This window comes from Bombus fervidus, chromosome 16 (genome assembly GCF_041682495.2).
Source record: "Bombus fervidus isolate BK054 chromosome 16, iyBomFerv1, whole genome shotgun sequence".
Classification (NCBI taxonomy): domain Eukaryota; kingdom Metazoa; phylum Arthropoda; class Insecta; order Hymenoptera; family Apidae; genus Bombus; species Bombus fervidus.
The window spans coordinates 6,005,949-6,024,623 of NC_091532.1; the positions used below are offsets into that span (position 1 = coordinate 6,005,949).

At 35.6% G+C, this 18,675-nt stretch overlaps 5 protein-coding genes across 5 annotated transcripts; 2 read left to right on the forward strand and 3 right to left on the reverse strand.

The window, feature by feature from the left end:
• LOC139995559 (uncharacterized) lies at positions 1-8,515 on the reverse strand. The gene is made up of 6 exons (XM_072019164.1): positions 8,387-8,515; positions 5,086-5,775; positions 3,558-3,822; positions 3,214-3,315; positions 762-1,523; positions 1-135 (listed from the first exon to the last, which is right to left on the reverse strand). The coding sequence occupies exons 1-5, from the start codon at positions 8,390-8,392 to the stop codon at positions 781-783; spliced, it is 1,806 nt and encodes a 601-aa protein (XP_071875265.1). The 5' UTR covers positions 8,393-8,515; the 3' UTR covers positions 1-135; positions 762-780.
• A 2,051-nt stretch (positions 8,516-10,566) lies between these two features.
• Spz (Spaetzle domain-containing protein) lies at positions 10,567-13,857 on the reverse strand. The gene is made up of 5 exons (XM_072019406.1): positions 13,850-13,857; positions 12,080-12,218; positions 11,201-11,260; positions 11,011-11,114; positions 10,567-10,913 (listed from the first exon to the last, which is right to left on the reverse strand). Exons 1-5 carry the CDS (start codon positions 13,855-13,857, stop codon positions 10,697-10,699), a joined length of 528 nt encoding a protein of 175 aa, XP_071875507.1. The 3' UTR covers positions 10,567-10,696.
• Positions 13,858-14,318: 461 nt separating this feature from the next.
• On the forward strand, positions 14,319-15,986 carry LOC139995621 (PEST proteolytic signal-containing nuclear protein). The gene is made up of 3 exons (XM_072019255.1): positions 14,319-14,464; positions 15,046-15,245; positions 15,312-15,986. The coding sequence occupies exons 1-3, from the start codon at positions 14,428-14,430 to the stop codon at positions 15,552-15,554; spliced, it is 480 nt and encodes a 159-aa protein (XP_071875356.1). The 5' UTR covers positions 14,319-14,427; the 3' UTR covers positions 15,555-15,986.
• Positions 15,983-17,066, reverse strand: Rps26 (ribosomal protein S26). Its single transcript, XM_072019256.1, has 3 exons — positions 16,924-17,066; positions 16,152-16,460; positions 15,983-16,056 (listed from the first exon to the last, which is right to left on the reverse strand). Exons 1-3 carry the CDS (start codon positions 16,924-16,926, stop codon positions 16,024-16,026), a joined length of 345 nt encoding a protein of 114 aa, XP_071875357.1. The 5' UTR covers positions 16,927-17,066; the 3' UTR covers positions 15,983-16,023.
• Positions 17,067-17,552: 486 nt separating this feature from the next.
• On the forward strand, positions 17,553-18,595 carry Ave (sterile alpha motif domain-containing protein aveugle). Its single transcript, XM_072019257.1, has 3 exons — positions 17,553-17,907; positions 18,040-18,153; positions 18,256-18,595. Exons 1-3 carry the CDS (start codon positions 17,869-17,871, stop codon positions 18,430-18,432), a joined length of 330 nt encoding a protein of 109 aa, XP_071875358.1. The 5' UTR covers positions 17,553-17,868; the 3' UTR covers positions 18,433-18,595.
• The last annotated feature ends 80 nt before the right edge of the window (positions 18,596-18,675 follow it).

Genomic DNA, 18,675 nt, shown 5'->3' on the forward strand with positions numbered 1-18,675 from the left:
CGACGATATTACGCACACTGAATTTCCTTGCACTCACTATAGTTTCCAATCCCAACACGAATGCCTGGCTTCTTTAGTATCTGTGATATCTTTCGAATCCATTGACGACCGGGTAGTACGAATAGGAGTAGACCACTGTAACAGAAAGTATCGGAAGGCAATTATAATTATATCTGCAAATTATAAAATATAAAAATAGTATGGATTTGACTATAGAAGGCGAACTGGAGAAGAAGCGATAGAACTATTGAGGATAACAGAAGAGCCACGTTCTCTGGATGCTGAGTACCGTATCACGCTGAGCTTCCGTGGATCCGAGTAACGCAATGTTCAAGAGTAACGAAATACGGAGTGGAATATGGACGATAAGGTAGACTATAGGTGACGCAAGATACTCGCAGCTCACTTCCAATTAGCTACTATACTTACAGCTGCTATTCGTGACAGTAATCGAATCTTTGCCCCGTGTATGTTCTTAGATATACGAGGAATTAAACAGGACACAGAAGACGTGGAGAAGTCTGGATAAGTCGCGAAAGAAAATTAGAAAAATCACGACGCCTACGATCTAGGGCTGCGAGAGCCAATATCGAACGACTGCGAAATCACAGACTCCGGTGTCTCGTCAGCTGCTGCATGATAGGAGAACCCGATACGAACCATCTCAGCAACGTCAGATCTTGGTGAGATCGCTTCGCGTGAAACTTCGCGTGCCAAGTAACCACACGGTGGAGGATATTCACGAGGTCTAACGCGATTACCTGCGACTACTCTTCGGTTCTAGCCTCGCTGCAGTCTCATACGTTGCGCAATCCCGCTGACGGATCTTCTCCTCTGCGAGCTGCTTCTTCTTCGATACAAGCCATGAAGATTGAAATTAGCATACGGCTGAAGCAATCCCTGATTTTGCCAATACGGCGACGAGATATGCGGATTCCACAGTGGTATCTTCAGTGGTCCTTGCAGCGGATAAGAGTACGGCAGCAATGGAAAGTTCTGCAAGTTCGTATGCGGTTGCAACTTGGGCAGCTCCGCGGATATTTTAATCGACTCTATTTTCTGTGGCTCTGTGTCGATCGATAGGCTCGAGTACACGGACAGATCGTTGCCGTTCGTATCTCCGTTTAAAATCTGCAAGTTGCCTTTATCTGGAAGAGAGTATTGAACGTGTATCGGTGGATATTCGACGCTCTGTTGAATAGACAGCGGACCGTGATGGTGCGACAGCGAACCAGAAGCAAGAGAAGCGTGGTCGAGTCCCTTAATGTGATCGTAGCCGGGCAACGATGGTTCTGGATTTGAATTCACGTTGTGATCGTCTTGGTTAAAATTTTGATAGCTGTTTGCATTTCCTAACACGGTGTTTTCGATGTCTTCGTGGGGTAGTTCCGGTGGTGGGCCGTAGTAATTGTCTTCCGAGTGTGTCACCGCAGGTTTTTGGGCGTCCAAGTCCACTGTTTGGTGATCGTAACCGTAATCGTCCGGTTTCGTTGGTTTCACGATTAGAAGGCCCGCCTGGGCAACTGTAAATGTAACGTCTGTCAGTCGTGTCTGAACGATAATCCTTCGTTTCATGAAGTTATAATAAATTCGTTAGATTCTTATCAACAAACCGTCGACTATTAGATACGCTTAACCACATACTATTGCATTAATAACCGCTACTTTTAAGCGTTAATAGGTACCTTCTTTTTCGATAAAGGTTCGTTTTGCGCTTTCTTTTAATCGAAGTTCATGAAACGAAAAGTTAATCCGTTTAGTTGTTACTGTGTAGCCGTTCGTATGTACAAGTGTATTAGTAGGCACACTTTCTGTACAACTTTATCGATTTATAAACTCGATCACTTTGTGGTAAATCATTTAATCGACGCATTAAGTCGTCAATCAACGAATAAATTCGCACATCTCGATTAGTCCTGCGATATTACACCTACATACAATCCTGCTAGTTACATACACACACAGTAGAACAGCCTAACCATGAAAAGCATAATTTTGCTCGCATGACATCATGACACTTGAAATAAAGTCCAGATATGTCAGATAGTTTTGGTCTTCCCATGCTAGAAAATGACTAGAAAGCGTAAATTACAAAGAGCTAGTACCGTTTAGAAATGGATGAAACAGAAACCGGTGAGAATACAGTACTCTGTTGCAATATTCCAGGATTAATACAACTTGTTTAAATACAAACTGGCAAACCTGTTCCACACAAGCCACATCCTATCGAAAGGATTCGATGATCTTGTTGGGAGAAAGTCGTGTTAACGGTGTGATATATCGAAAGGTTCAGAGCGAAAGTAGATAAACTTGGAATTTTGAGGATCACCGAAGAAAGAATCGTTCTCACGGAAGAGGCTAATTATTACGGGTGTCTCAAAGAGACCGTAGTCGTAGAAACGTGACACGTAGTAAAGAAGCATGTTACGATCGAGGAAGAATTCACGGTGGTGGGACCTGTGTTTAAAGCGCCAAATATGTACAGGGTGTTCCCAATTTAAATGTCAAGCTTTCGCGAGCGTGTAGGCTATCGATAAACTAGAAAAGAAGAAGCAAAAATACTTTCTTTCATTTACTTATTTATTCGCTTTATCGCTACAAGTAAGCGTAAATAAATAATCTTTGAAACCGAAAACTTCTTCGTTTCTTTGTCGAGATTTTCTCAAAAAGAAAAAAAAAAAACGGAGTAAAAGCAAGCAAGTCTTGAATCGAATCGATGAAATTGAAATTGTGGACACCCTGTATAACGAACGGCTGCGGAATTCAACATACCACTACGGGAATTCTTCCGCAACCCATCTCACTTCTCCGCTATACTCGTGCTCGTACACGGAGGAAAGTTCCGGAGATTAGGATCTCATTTGAAAGCGAAGATCGCTCTTACTTTCTTTATTCCAAAACGCGCAACAGTGTTCTCCAGAGATTCTACGCCTCTCACCGAATTCTTTTTTACAAGCATACAAGAACACCCTTACATATATAACATACTTATGTATATACATGGGGCGTATCATACGTTCGAATCAAGAATATAAGCGTATTTCGAGTTAACGAGTTAACGTTGCTATGTGGAATCGCAAATTGCATTACGATCGAATGCAATGCCTTTGCAAATGAAACTTTAGAAAAGTAAGAGGTATTAGTGTATTAGTATCGATGCTGCGATGTTAATAACGCGTTTCAATGATCGTTATTCACGTCGAGAAGCCTTACCATCCGAAGATGAATCATAATTTCCGTTTCCCTGATACTCGTCATGAGGTTCGCCATATTCCTCGATACTGGGCGGTGGTCCGTCGTAACTTTCTTCGTGACCTGTTCCGTTTCATTCCACTTTTAATTTCCAATTATCCTTAAGCTGATATGTACATTAAATTAAAGTAATTTCACGACTTTTGGTAGCAAACTGCTCCGTAAATTATATATATATATATAATATGATTAAATCGTAAGTCTGAGACAGACAGAAAATTATTATCTGTGTGTTATTGATCATCAAGTTACCAATACGAGAGTACACGTTAAGCGATGAGAGTTTAAATTGGAGAATCACTCACCACCTTCCGGAGGATGATCGTACAAGTATGCAGGATGCGGCGTAGGAGGATGCACGGCACTCTTGACGATATTACGACCCAAGGTCGTGATAGCATCCCCGGTTTTAGTGATAATTTTGCTCTTGGCCGCAACAAGGTAAGCGCCGCCTTTCAGTAGCTGACCTTTCAAAGCAATCACACCGCCACTTATGGCTTTTACGGCTTGCATTAACGTGGTAATGATCGCCTTTTTGAAGTCCCACATGTCGAACGCCTTATCGTTGTACTATCATAGAAAAATTCCATTAACAAGGCACGTGTTGCGCAAATTAATCGAGATGCGATTTAATCTGTACTTTATTGAGTATTATATATTGCACGATACAGCTGGGATTATTATAAGAATGCCTCTATATTAATACAAGAACTATGCATACTATGGTAACGCGAACTATCTGTGTCACATTTTTCACACAACCGGTCTTCCTTCCATGTTCTATTTAATATATAAAAAATGCGCGCTCCAACATTTTCAAATTACAATTCGACGTTCTTTGGAGATTCGGATGATTTCTTTAATCGTTGCTTCTATGTTGCAAATCAAACTCAATCACGACAGGTTCGAACGATCGGCGATGACATGTTACGGTCGACCTGTTTCACTCAACGTCGATTACACGAACATCGTAATTTCACGATGGAAATTGCAAATTTCTATGCGGCCTGGTATTCGTGAATCGACTAATTGTGAATTAGTGTTGTGCTCATTTGTAACAAACTTTTGTAGATCGTACAAAAAGAATGAAAGTTTCGCGATACCCATTATATACTCGGAAGAATTTCATTCGACAACGATTCGTAATTGACACGTTTCCTATTTCCATCGTGAAATTCTTTCAGCGTGAAATATTTTCTACGATTAGCTAAGGGGCGTGCGAAGACAAGAGCCAGCTAAAGATTTCCCTCCTTAATTGCAACCTGAACGACCCACATAATGATTTCTTTTTCGTGCAGCTAATATATCGATATAATCGTTTGTACTAATGTTTCTACATCTGTCATTCTACTCTATTTCGTTTTCGCCAAAACACGACTGAGCGTTTGATTGATAGCTCACGGGTTCGTTTAAAGAGAGCTCCATAGATTTCGGAATTTCTTTCCTTCTGTTTTTCGTCAAATCAAATCATTATCATATCGAAACACAAACGAACTTTCTACGCAGATGAATTCACTTTCACCTGAAGCTAATTACGTAAAATTCGCTATAAAGGCAACGAAGGCCTTCATAATCTCGTTTCCAAATACCAGCATCGCTGATATCCGCTCGTTCCGTTATGCGCATACATCAACTTCCGCCAGCAGGTAATTCATTTGGAAACTCTTCACGAACGAAGCATTTCCTTCGATATAGAACTGAAAATTCCATTTTCATTCCTCGCCAATTTGTGGCAATCGACACCGATCCATCTCATACAAAATTAATTGCGATCGCGTATCTCAATCGAACCCGCTCGTTTTAATTTTAACTTGCCAATGTCTACATAGTTACCGAGTAAACTTGTCCATATTCTGGTTTCGGCTTTGGTTTATCTTCGCTCGACGACGAACTCGAATGGGCACTCGTCTGGGAACTCTGCGCCGAGATCGAGGAAGATCCTTTCGAAGCGCTGCTGGATGCGCTCACGAGGCCACTGATTATACCTTTGGCTATGCCACCGATCAGGCTGCCAGATCCTTTTAGAATCGATCCAGAATCGGATCCAGACGACTCTGGATTTTCTCCATCGTGCTCTCCATAATGCCCGTATCCTGTGTACTCGTGCGTGTATCCGTCTGGTGGCGACTCGTATCCATCACGATCGTATATCTCGCGTTTCGATCCTGATCGTTTTATCCTATCTTGCATGAACGCCACGTATTTCTGGTTTGCCAGCATCTCGATCATAGCTCGATTCCCGCCAACCCGATCTATGACGTCTCTCTGTAGATTTTCTGGAAGAAGTCGATAGATATCCAAGATTTGTTGGTCGTTGAGTTTGTTAATTGCGGGATCGTTGGTCGCGTTTTCAAGCAGCTGCCACTGTTCGTCGATTGTCCCTTGGCCTGTCGATGTTCTTCGATAGGGAGCCAATCGTTCGAGTTGCGCTGATGCACGTGCTCGCAACGCTTTTTCGCTCGAGTCTGTGCTTTCCGATAGAACGACGACGATCGAACAACCGAGAGTGAACAGCCACAGTAACTGAAATTCATTGGAACGTGATTATCGATATTGTCTTATCGTTTTTAACTCATTCGAAGCTGATGGCCATTCGAGCCGATCGTTTATCCCTTTGGAAACGAATTTTTTTCAGCGTTGCTGATACATACGGTGGTTGCGACAAGCATATGCGCGCTACCGTATTTATTATAAATTACGATAGGAAGAAAGTTTCGAATGAGTTAAAAGACAATTAGAACGCACGAAGGATATTTAGGACTGTACTTGCTGTACTTGTTTGAAGATATTTGGACGGTATATCGGATCAATGGTATATGCAATGCCTAACAGGGCATCGCAGCGTAACATGTTAGTAAGTTTATAAATCAGTGAAACATGTAGCATTGGAACGTGAATGCAACAAGTAGAGCGGCTCTTGGTGAAAGTCATACGAAGACGCGTGTCTTAGCTATGTCTATGTATGTGATTGCAGCGACGATCAACGATCTTGACAGAATTACTGGTTTCGCAAACTGTATCGAGAGAAAAAGAAACTAAGAAATTGACGACGAGTGTTGTCAATCAAAAACATGAAAAACCTCGATACAGATCGAAAGTCGATCTTCGATCGTTTGTCTGTTTCCGAAGTTCCAATCTAAAAGTTCCAATTGAGCTTCACGCCTCTCGAATTTTTACCAAGTTTCACAGTGATTGTTTTCTTAATAGCTCTGATTTTTTAGAAAATAGCCTAAAGATTTTTCAAGAATTTTTCTTTCTTATATTTCGAATAAAATAAGATAAATAGTCCCGTACGATCATAAATTGCAAGCAAAACGAACTCACGATCGTTGCAGAGATTCAGTAGAAATCTCCAGCGATCTACATTTCTCGTTCGCTTGCAAAAATCGAATAAACAAATGCTCAATTGCTATTTGAAAATAAAAATTCCAGTTTGCAGAGTCATCCTCGTCTACCTTCAACTGCATCCTTTTCTTGGATAAATAACGTTACAAGTTTCGATAAAAATTGTAGAAACATCGGCTCGCGTTTCAAACTCGCAACATTTTCCTCGAAAATAAATTCTTTAGTCCATTAAGAAGAACCGGTGTTTTATCGAAAAGATATCGAAGAACATTTCAGTCGAGCCACGAATGCAATGGAAATAAATTTTGTTTACAATTCTATAACGACTCGTACCGAAGTGATAAATCCGGAAAGACACCGTGAAACTTATTTCCGTATTTTTGGCCTAACCACTCGAGGGGAATGTGAATTATCTCAGCCGGACGAAAGTGATCAAAGTGTCCTTGCCCTTGCACTCGGTGGTGCCAACGTCTGGCCTAGTTACCATACGCTCCAGCTTGCAATACTCTCGACACGATTTCTAAAAAGCGTCTAGCGAGCCGGTATATCGTAAAAACGTCACCTTGGGCACCAAGATCCGATTCCTTGAAAAGAAAGGTACCTATCCGGTCGAAGAATCTGCGTATCGCGAAAATCATTTCCTGTTATACCTGTTATATGCATAGAAACGAATACTTCGCCACGACCTTTCGTCATCCATTTTAACTTTCTTCGCACTGTCGCGATGGACCCGCTCGTATCGCGTATCGTTTCATCTTGGGATCCGCCACAACTTTCATATTTTTGTTATTTTTATTTTTAAACTAAACGCTTAAGGACTTCTTTTATGTTCGTTTATTTAACAGCGAGAAATGTTTTCTTCGTTGGAAGAAAGTTCGTAAAGCGTCGCTTATGGAATGGAAAATTTGCGGCGGGAAAAATCGCACGTACGAAAAATCGAGTGGAATACTTTCGCAGAAAGGATAATACGAAGGAAAACGCAAGACGATATTTCGTATTGTGTTGAGAGAGATAGTTTTAGTTATCAAACGAATAAACGCGATTTCTCACGGGTAAGCGACCGCTTGTTAATGACAATGATCGTCGCGTTTCTTCACACTTTTACCTTCTAAACATCGCGAGATCGACCGCGCGGGAACAAAATGCAATTCTCTACGTTGCCGTGTGTGCATTGTCGGGAAGAACATATCCACGAGTAGAAACAAATATCCTTTACTTTCACGTGGATTTTAATAGCAACGCCTCGACCCTCGATCGCGCCATAAGAAGCGAACCGCAAAGAGATCGCCTTATAAAATGATCTTATGAATCGAATTTCAGACTGGAGTAACATCGATTTTATCAAGAGGAAATTTTAAGAACAATGGAAGTCCATTGGGTTCGGAGTTCTGCACTCATTGAAGCATAAATAGTATTCGTACGTATAACTAGTCCTTCTTCTTTAAACGACTTTTCGTTCGCGTAATGATAGAAGTTCAACGTCCAGATAATCGAATTCAAACGGCAGAAGTACATATTTAATTCAGGCATTGATTAAGATTTCGTTGCTAAAGTAGCATTCGAATAAATGGAACTTCCTCGTGGTGAATTTTGAAATTGACAAGTATAATGAATTCGCAAAAATGTAAATTCTATTTCAGGATTTCTGAGGCCTTCTTCTTGACAAGGTCGGTACGGGCCCGTTAATCGGTTCGAACAAAAAAGGGAAGAGTAAGATTTCGATAGGAAAATGAGCACTTCACATATGAACCGAAAGAGATTCGGTACACAATGATCTTGAGACGCGTACCTTCATCGTTGACTTTCACGGTAGATCGGTAAAAGGATCACGGCACTCTCACTGAACTCACTGGCCATCGCCATCGAGTATTTCCTCTCTTTATACCGACTCCCACCTTGTTAGCTTTTACGGGAGAGCGTTGCCCACCACGAGAATTTTTTTCCTTTTTCCAAAATTTGGAAGCGAATCTCTTTTCCTTTCGTTTATAAGAAGGTTAAGCCGATTCATCGAGATCCCCAGATCCGTATCTGGTGAAATTTTCTAATCCTCGGACATCAAATTTCCATTAAGTTCTTGCTTCCAATTGTTCTCGTTAGTGCCGCAACTATTTCGATTATCTCTATGATTTACATTAATAGCAGTAGTAACAAGTATAATATCAGTATTTATGTAAATTTATTTTCAAATATATCGCATAGCAAAGATCGGAGGAGGTAAATATAAAGCTTCGTCCTACAAAATGATTATCTTTCCAAAATTAAGACATTGCTTGACTTTATTTAGAAACTGAGAATCAGAATTAGAACTGCTACAGATATTGCTAATTATCAATTATTCTATAGAGTTTCCATCGGATAGGATAATTCTATTTAAAGTTATTCGTCGTGTCTGCGCTTCGTCGTCATCCTGTGTCTTCCGCGAGTTTGCCGTGCACTTTGGAAATTTGCCAATCGTGTCAATGGCTTACTTTCTTCCGTTGCACCCAGACAAGGCACGATGCGTCCAAAATTCATAGCCTATCATGCACGCTGTATTATGCTGAAATACGATTCGGGAAGCGTAACGGAGAACCTTGAAGGAGAGGAAGAAGCGAACGCGCGTTCCTTTTCCTATTCAAGTTCCTCAGTCGAAGCACGCTAATGAAAGCGATTTTAGTGAAATGCAGGTACATCCCTCGGAATAATGAATAGCGCGATTTTCATCGGGCCGCTCATTGGTTTTCATATTTTCCCTGTTCCTGTTTCGCTCTACGTGAACAACATAATCGGCCACTTAAGCAATGACGTAACTAGAACCTCGTTAAGCTTACGTCGATACGTATTCGATGAGAAACTCGACGATGAAGAATAGAAAAGAATAGAAAATGATTTATATTTTAATGACATTTAATACTTCGTGATGTAACAGAATATATAGAAATCTTCGAACGATAAAATTAAAAGGGAATTTTCAACTATGTAACAGCTATACAGATAATTGTAATAATAAATATCTATCCATAGAAAGAATATATGATACGGTATAAGAATTATCGATTTCTAGTCTAATGCACCGAGTTGAACTCCGAACTGAATATGCCGAATAGAAAGCAAAGCAAATCGGCGGAATTCTACTATTATTTGTATCCGGTTACACGTATAGGTATTCACGATGAATGGTTATGCTTACGCAGTCGAAACACGAAAGTCATCTAATTCGTAGCAAGGTAATTCTGATGATTATATCGATCGACACAATTTGTTGCGTGTAATACGTTCTCGTGAATTTCTTTATTTTTTTAATTAATTTCACGAATAATTATCCTGCCGTAATACCTATATTTTCTATGTCACGTTAACGCACGGCTCAGTTACTTTGAATTATTATTAAGAATTATGACGAACGAATCGACTTTTATATCCAAAGCCATGTACAAATTAAAATGGTGTCTCTTTACGTAAGTACATGGTACGAGACAATTAGATAGAAGCACCGCGAGATAATGTCACGAGAGGAAACGATCTATCCTGAAGTGAGAGAAATCGTTGTACGTTGATGTAGCAGTATAAATATGAGGCGAGACGAAGAAGAATAAAAAAGGCGCGTGAAAGGTGAAGCGTTAGACTAGAATGTTTGCTAATGATAAAAATAGAGGTTCCAGTGAAATTATAATGTGTGCCGAATATGAGCATTAACTAGACAGAAAGTAGAATAAAATAAAAAATAGTTGCATCTGTCAATGTAGAAAGCTAAACATGTTGCTATGCAATCTATGTTGATAAGTGGAGCTCCGCATCTCGTAAACGATTGATAAAATATTTGCACTTTGATCGATATGTTCTTGTGATTCTAATGTATTGTGATGTTCGAAAAAGATAAAATAAAATAAAATAAATATGACTTAACGTAGAGATAAGGGACGCATAAAGGCAATTCTATTGAATCAAGTAAGACGAGTATTTATTATAAGTGATCGCACTGGGTATTAATGCATCGTGTTTTGTTTATTAAAGTACATTACACGTGTTTTGTAATAAGAGAACGCAATATAAGTATAGGATGTATATCCATAATATTTATATTTAATATCACGTTTAACATGGCATCCATTTGTCCTCATCATTTTAAACTCTTATGAGAATTAAATGAATGTAAAAATTGGTCAACTTTGAATTCGACGTGACAGCAACAATTTGCTGGGAAAGCAAAGTAATCGTTGGTTATCGTACCGTTGTCCGTCAATGACAAGAGTTGGCGATATATGAACTTCTGTTTGCACTTTGTATAGTATCCTTCGGCGAAACCATCGATCACTTTGCATGGTTGGCTCTCTTCCCTATTATTAAATTAAATTGAAATTTCAGAATAAATTTATTATCTTTGTATTTATCGTAAACTGAACAGAACAGAAACTGACATAAAATGATACTTACAGGCATGTCTCGATGCGTACAGCTTGTACCAAGTCTTCATGGTTTACGATATACTTCCATTCAAAATTTTTCGTTATTCCTGATTTAGGAAATACAAGTTGCTCCTACGGTAATCAAGAAAGTCTTGATTTGAACATAATTATATCAATAACATTACAATATTGAAGTATCGATCAAGTCGTTAATTTACCGTAGACAAACAAAGTGATTTGTCCTCCAGTTCATTCTCGAATTCTGGTAACGAATCTATCTGTTAAATAAAAAAGAAGGCTACATATGAAAGCGTGCAAATACCAATTAAAAAACGTACCATTATCGTAATTAGCTAAAGCTAAACTGCTAGCACGCTGAGTCGAGGCATAATGTGACTTGCTTGTAATGCGTGAAATTTATCGGAAATGAGATTCTTTTTGAACATCACTATAGAGCATTTTATTATTCGATAGTACAGAACAAGGTGTGGCAGCTTGGAGAAAGCACGTAGATTTTGGACGTGTGAAGGGGAAAACTGGCGTTTATTATACCAGTGAAGGGATATTTAAACACTGGAAGGTTTGCAGAAAAATCGATACAAAAAGTCTGGGCGTGGAAAAAATACGGAAGGGAAAGCGGAAATTGTCGAATGACCAAAAAGGATAGAAAGAGGTAGAATCTAAGGAGAAACGAGCAAAGGGGGCAATGCGTGCAAAGCGTGAAATGCGAATAGTAGTCAATGAAGTAGTTTAAGATAGTTTTAAGGAACAAAAGTGCCTTACAGCAAATCAAAGATTGTTCTAGAATAGGAACATTCGATGCATCACCAAAGAAATAATTACGTAAGACAGATTCGGTAACAGTGTGCGATGAAGATAACGTATATCTTGTAATACATACATGTACGTGTATATATGTAACCAAGTGGAATTTCTATGCTAATAAGCTAAAATGAATAGTAGTTTATTAACCACTAGCAGGTACGATTATTCGATAGTAATATGAAAAGACGAAGAAAGTCGAAGAATTGTATGTATCCCGTGTAATAATATCCAATTACTAAAAGACAATGAATCCGATCGTGAAATTTACGAACATCATCCACGGTAGCATAATCTCGAAGATGGGGATTCTTTTCTAATTCCCTCGACACTATATCGGTTGGATAATACAATGTATTTTCGCAATAGGTTTTATCCTTGCAAATCGGAGCCGGTTTGAACACTGAAACATAGCTTCGTTAAAAAATGGTTTCTAGCAAAGATATTTTCAGGAAAGATATTTATTTCGAATATGTAGTTTAAGTATATTACGTTGCGAATTATCACTTTGTTTCGTCTCGTATGTAGGAGAGGTCATTGAGAGGGGAAGTATAAGCTGCAAAAGGTTTTAAGTAATTATAGTTTCCATGAAATAGCAATTAAATAAAAAGAGATGATTCTTCATTATCGTGTACATTAACGATGCGATGATATTCAGAATATGAATATCATCATTGAATCGTTCCTACGATTTTCTATATCTGATAAGGAAATTATCGAAGAACCGAAGATATTATAGCGGTTCAGAAGAGTTTTAAATAAATTGAAATGATAAACCCCGGTGTCTAATCTTATCTACGAATTTTGTAAATATGTACTTAATTTATTGAGTAAGATTTTTTATTCGCTTTACAGTTTCGAAATTTGGTAATTGTTATGAATACCGTGATAGAAGATCATATTAATAATATTAAATTAAAGATATTTCCTACAGAAGAACGTTTCAAAAAAATTATAATGATCTCACCAGTAAGAATCCAATTCGGTTTAGTAACATCTTCGAACGAAAAGGCGAGTTAGAATTTTCGCACTAATAAATAATGGGAACTTTCTTTTGTTAAATAAGCAAATAAACTAAAAATTCAACTGGAAGCATACGGAAAACGGTTCCTTCTTTTAATGTTTTTTTCGGCTTTGGTAACGACTTGCTTTTGTTCTATTTTTGAAAATTATAGATATACTTTAGAATCGCTATCTGTGGTTTGAGTTAATTTTTCTAAAGAAATACATTTGCTTTCGTGGCTTTTCAACAACTGATTTCGTACTCACAGTTTTATATCAATATCCACGAGGAAAATGAGATTACGATCACTTTGTATACTTTATTTGTTTTTTCTATCATGCTTTCAATGATTTAACTAATAGATTAACAAATCAGTTAATAAATTAACAAAGTGTTTGTTATCTCAAAATAATTAATTTTATAATTTTACATTAGAATCTGTAAATAAACGTTACAGTTGCCACTATATATTTCTGACAACTTTGTGATGTATTTAGAAATCTCTTCTTTAAAAAAAATAAATTTTCAATATATAATTATGGTAATAATTTTATTATTTGAAATATTCATAAAAAGGAATATGTGGATATAAGGAATATAATAACAATATATTAAACAATTTTTGTCAATTATTCATACAAGGAATCATTATACAGAGTGAATCAACTAACAGTTTAAATCACAATATTGGTTGTATTGTATATTATAAATGATGTTATTAGTTTTCTTATAGATAGACATGTAAAGATAATGTGTAGGTCAACTTAATTTTTTTAAATGGATTTGATGACATTTTTTAAAATGGAATTATATTTTGTAATACACTAATGCAGCTTGGGATTTTCTATAAAAAATTATTGATCTACTTGTGTCGAAAAACTACTAGTTTAGTAGATATTTCAATTTCAATTTGTAAAACTTATCGTACAATAAACAAAGAGAGGCGTAAGGCATTACTTTTGTATTTGCCTTTATCCATTCCATCGATTAATATACCAAAGGATATATAATTCCACTTAACAAAAATTTCAATAAAGCTAACCTCCTCATGACCTTCATGCGCCCACTTACAAAAAATTAACATTAAAATATGCTCCTTTTGAATCTATTCAACTTTTACTTGAAACATTTTCCGATATAATTAATAATATCGAAAATATTTCAGTTTAATCCCTTAGGTGACTCACCCTGTATATAAAAATGTATGCAACAGAATAACTAACATTAACAAAAATTAAAATATTTTATTTATATGTATTGTACGCACATTCAAATATACAGCACGAAGCACCAGGTATAATTACCAATGAAAAGGAGATTTGTCAAGGAAATTTAAATAAATGAAAAGAATATTTTTAAGACAATTCCCAAACTACAAATTCTAATTAACGTTAGTATCTGTAATTATTAAAGATGTATTTTATTAAATAAATTTTGTTTTTTCTCTTCTGTACTATATGTACTAACTGTTATAAGAAAATTACTAGCCACTGTTATATTTCCTTAAATGTCCCTATTTACGCTAAGCTAGGTACACTAGTCTGAAGTAAACTGCAGTTACTGTCGTTAAAGTGCTTCAGTTCGCTCGATTTCGCATTGCGTCCAAAGAAAATCAGAAAAATGTCGAAGAGGAATCAAGGGGACGAATATAGAAAAGGTTTTATTCATTTTATTTATAATCGTATCAGTCGCATTTGGTAAAATAACATTTACTTCGTACCTTGCAGAAAATGGATAGTGTTCTAGTCTTGATTTGTTTTCGTTATTGATTTCATGCCCACAATCTTTAATTATGGAAACACCAAATTCTAAATATGTAATTTAGAAAATCTATTACGAAGCAGTTTTAGAACAAAACTAGACGTGCAAATCGTATTTTTATTTTCTAAATCTCGTTTCTTACTTTTCATGTATCGTTTTTGGGTGCACGCATCCTACAACCATGTGCCAAAGGATGCTTCACAATAATAAAAACGGATTGAATGTTAACCTTATGTAATAAAATTATCAAGTAAATATACATATATCGTATATCGTATTGTTATAAATAACTTTAGGACATGTATGTTACATACACACTTGTTTCTTCTTCATCATCATTTATTGATTTCATTTGTTTTTGAATTTTATTCAGAATTACAAGAAACTTGTGCTAAGCATGCCGCTTAAATATTTCCGGTTAAAAGATACAATGTTGTTTAACTTGATCTGAACTTTGCCAGTGTTTGACGTTGTCAGGGTCAAGTGTGTACAGAGCAGAGGACTCCAGGGGAGATGACAGAGGAAGGGATCGTTCACCGATTAGATCAGATGACCGTTGTGAAACTGGTAATTTCAACCAAAGTGATGCCAAGAAACAGAAGCTGGCGTTTGGATTTGGGAAGAAAAGTGGAACAGAACAAAAGAAGGGTATTCAGATAAAGCTAGGCTCTACATCAGTAAGTAGTAATGTATAAATTGAAGAAAGCATATATATATTTGTTCTTACGAGAATTGTATTTTAGAAACCCACTGTAAAGGCAACACCAATCCAGAGGCCAACAGTAGCTTCTGTATTCAATGCAGATGAAGAAGATGAACCCGAGGAAATGCCAGCAGAAGCAAGGATGAGGATGAGAAATATTGGAAGAGAAACACCAACCTCTGCTGGTCCAAATTCATTTGGGAAAACAAAGCAAGGATTTTGCGATTCTAAAAAAATATTTGAAAAGACGCTCAAAAAAGCAATGGAGGAAGCAAATAAATGATTCCTCCCTTGATGTACTGGGCAATTATTGTTAATTGTATATTAATTTTACAAAAAAGATGCAACAATAGCGAAATTCTTGCTACAGTTATATGCAAAATATTTTTATCAATTTTATGCATTATTAGCAGGCATTAGATACAAAGTTTCACTTCATATTTAACATCACATTTTGGAAACTAAACATTAAGTACTGTTTAGTATTACCTAATATTAAGACTACACTTCAAAGTGTATTTCTTTGTGTATTTCACGTGGGACTATGCAAATACAACTTGTATAATTTTTACATTGTTCATTACTACTGTATTAATTTTGAATCATGTAACAAGAAATTTTTAAAGTGACTTGTTTAGGAATGATAGGAAGTTTAAAATAATTTATCTTGTAACTTGTAGAATAAATGATATAAATAAAAAACAGTTACTATCGATTTTATACTTTATTTTATTTAAAATTTACATAGTAATTTATTTCCTGTTTTGTTGGCCTTGACGCAGATCCTAAACAAAACAAAGATATGATACAATGAATGTAGATCAGAAAATTGATAATGAAATTAATAATATGCATAATTATGTAATTTAATAATAATTACCCTAGGGAAATTACGAACTGGAGGTGTCCTGATACGACGATTTGCCTTTGACCTGTTGCGAACTACTTTTGAGTGAATAGCACAAGAAACACAGTAGTGTAACTTGGCATACAACTTTGGAAGTTGATATGCAGAATAAAAGCTTGCTTCTGTGATATCTCTTACAGCAGCTGCTTCTACGATGTTACGAATAACGAATTTTTTAATTGCTTTATCTTTTGGTACACAACGTGCACAATTAGTACAACGGACAGGGTTTACATGACCACGGCCATGCTTAGCACGTCCACCATTCCTGCGTTTGCACGTCTGAAAATAGAAAAGTAAAACAATAATAATAGTGATATGGAATACTGATACTCACTAACGTGGATAAATAATTGTTAATTACGTTTATAACTTTTTCTTCTAAGGTTTAAAATTATTAGTAATATACATAAAGGTTATGTATAAACAGTTCATAACACACAAATGTTCCTAACATCTAGTACTCAAAATACAAATATTAGATTTCAGTGCATTTTGTTCTTAGTTTTGAAAAAATTATAGTTTATTTAATGGTATTCTACGAATATACACAATGTGAGAACCACATGGTCAACAATCATTCTGCACTTTCATATTTCACGAATACATCACCGTTAATACTGATTATATTATGTAAAACTGCGTCCTACGCACTAGTATTTTTTATTATTATATATTAAACAAATACACTATGCACAATATCGCAAACTAAAAGAATTATACACGATAAATAAGAAATACTTACCATTTTCTTCCGTCACTTGTTGGAGAAAGATCGGAAACAATGTTTAATGACGTTAAATGAAGTTGGCAAGTCAAATCAATGTACTTCCGTTCATGTTAAGTTGGCATTCAGTTTCGGATTGCGTTTGAATCGTGATACTCGCGCGCTTTGAATTTTTATTAATTTAATGCTATTTGTTTGTTTAATATTAAGTGTTAATACATGTGTGACGTTTATCAAATGAAATATATCGCAGAGAAGGAATTAAGGTAATATAATACTGTATTTTGAACATTACTTGTAGAAAATTGTGTCATTAAATATCATAGATTTTATATGTTTTTAAATGTATAATACGCAACTTAAATCATAAAAAAATATATAAATCGATAATATTTATTAGAAAAGCTGAAATGCATTGTCATATATTATCTGATATTACCAGATATTACGAAACATTAATCAAGTAATCTAACTAAAACAATTTTTGGACAATACTTTACCATTGAATATTTATAGCTTGAATAAAATTTTATTGTCCGTCATTAAAATGAATAAAAGTTTTACGTAATATGAATTTCGAGCAATTACAATTTAGCCTAGCGTCTTTCTGAACTTCTAGTGACATAATACATACGTGCTTACACTTTAAAATGGGTGTATTGCATAGTGACAAAATGGAGAAGTTATGCTCAACGTTACAAAGGATAGATGGATAGAAGCAATATAATTTTGCAGCAAAGAGAAACGTTCTAAATTAACTTTGTTTAGTTGTTGTATGTTATATATTTTCTACAATGCATTTTAGTGTAATATAACAATAACAAGTTTTTAAATAAGATATATTTTATACAATTTTTATGATTGTATCATTAGGAGGATACATTACATACTATTTTTAATTTTTTGTAACCTATTTTATTCTATTTGTGTTCTTTGTAATTTTATTTTTGAATTTTGTACACAATGGTAGAAGAAGTAGTTAATTCCACTAATAAACCAAAGGTATGTTAATCTTGTGGTGATAGTACTATCATTGTTAGCATGATTGGAATTTGATCAATTGTTTATAAAAGAAATGTAGTAATTAAGGGTATAAAAACTTTATGCTGATTGTAAATGAATTGGATATTGTAGAACAAAACTGCTAGACCTCGTCCTGTTTATTTATGGAATGTGTTAGATGTACAAAAATGGTTGAGGAGGCATTGCAGTGATTATTATCAATTATATCATGAAAAGTTTCTATATGTGAGTATTTAAATTATTTAAACACAAGGAAATATATAGTTTCTGTATTTTATATACTTCTGCATTGATCGACATTGATCAATATCATTTGTGTTTTTTAAGCACGATATCACTGGAAGGGTCTTGTTAAGAATAAATGAAAATATTTTATTGAGACTTGGAATTGATAATGAACAACATAGAATGGATATTTGGCGCGAAATAATGAAATTGCATCTTAAAACAGATATGTTAGAGATTAAAGATATTGAACGACGTAATAACATGAATTTTGATTAATATGCTGCATGAGATAGAATTTTATTTTTTATAATAACTTGTGATAAATGATATTTTATATTTTTTATTGATAATGTTACAATATTAGTAGTTTTTAAATCAAATGTATTAAATGAATGTACTTTTATATATATTTATAATAAAGTATTTGATACCTTGGGTATATTATTATCTCTGATATTATAAATTACAAGAAAATATGAATGTATAAGAATAAGAAAGTTTGCAAACAGGATTTGATTG

Excerpts from the sequence above, each read along its gene's own strand:
- LOC139995559 (XM_072019164.1), bottom strand. Across the intron at positions 3,823-5,085 it reads AATATGGACAAGTTTACTCG|TACAACGATAAGGCGTTCGA; the intron begins GTAACTATGTAG and ends TTTCTATGATAG. Across the intron at positions 1,524-3,213 it reads TTATGATTCATCTTCGGATG|TTGCCCAGGCGGGCCTTCTA; the intron begins GTAAGGCTTCTC and ends TTACATTTACAG.
- Spz (XM_072019406.1), bottom strand. Across the intron at positions 11,261-12,079 it reads ATTATGCTACCGTGGATGAT|ATAGATTCGTTACCAGAATT; the intron begins GTTCGTAAATTT and ends TTTATTTAACAG. Across the intron at positions 11,115-11,200 it reads AATCACTTTGTTTGTCTACG|GAGCAACTTGTATTTCCTAA; the intron begins GTAAATTAACGA and ends TGATTACCGTAG.
- LOC139995621 (XM_072019255.1), top strand. The coding sequence starts at position 14,428 with ATGTCGAAGAGGAATCAAGGGGACGAATATAGAAAAG. Across the intron at positions 14,465-15,045 it reads AGGGGACGAATATAGAAAAG|GGTCAAGTGTGTACAGAGCA; the intron begins GTTTTATTCATT and ends TGACGTTGTCAG. Across the intron at positions 15,246-15,311 it reads TAAAGCTAGGCTCTACATCA|AAACCCACTGTAAAGGCAAC; the intron begins GTAAGTAGTAAT and ends ATTGTATTTTAG.
- Rps26 (XM_072019256.1), bottom strand. Across the intron at positions 16,057-16,151 it reads CAGTTCGTAATTTCCCTAGG|GATCTGCGTCAAGGCCAACA; the intron begins GTAATTATTATT and ends TGTTTTGTTTAG.
- Ave (XM_072019257.1), top strand. The coding sequence starts at position 17,869 with ATGGTAGAAGAAGTAGTTAATTCCACTAATAAACCAAAG. Across the intron at positions 17,908-18,039 it reads ATTCCACTAATAAACCAAAG|AACAAAACTGCTAGACCTCG; the intron begins GTATGTTAATCT and ends TGGATATTGTAG. Across the intron at positions 18,154-18,255 it reads ATCATGAAAAGTTTCTATAT|CACGATATCACTGGAAGGGT; the intron begins GTGAGTATTTAA and ends GTGTTTTTTAAG.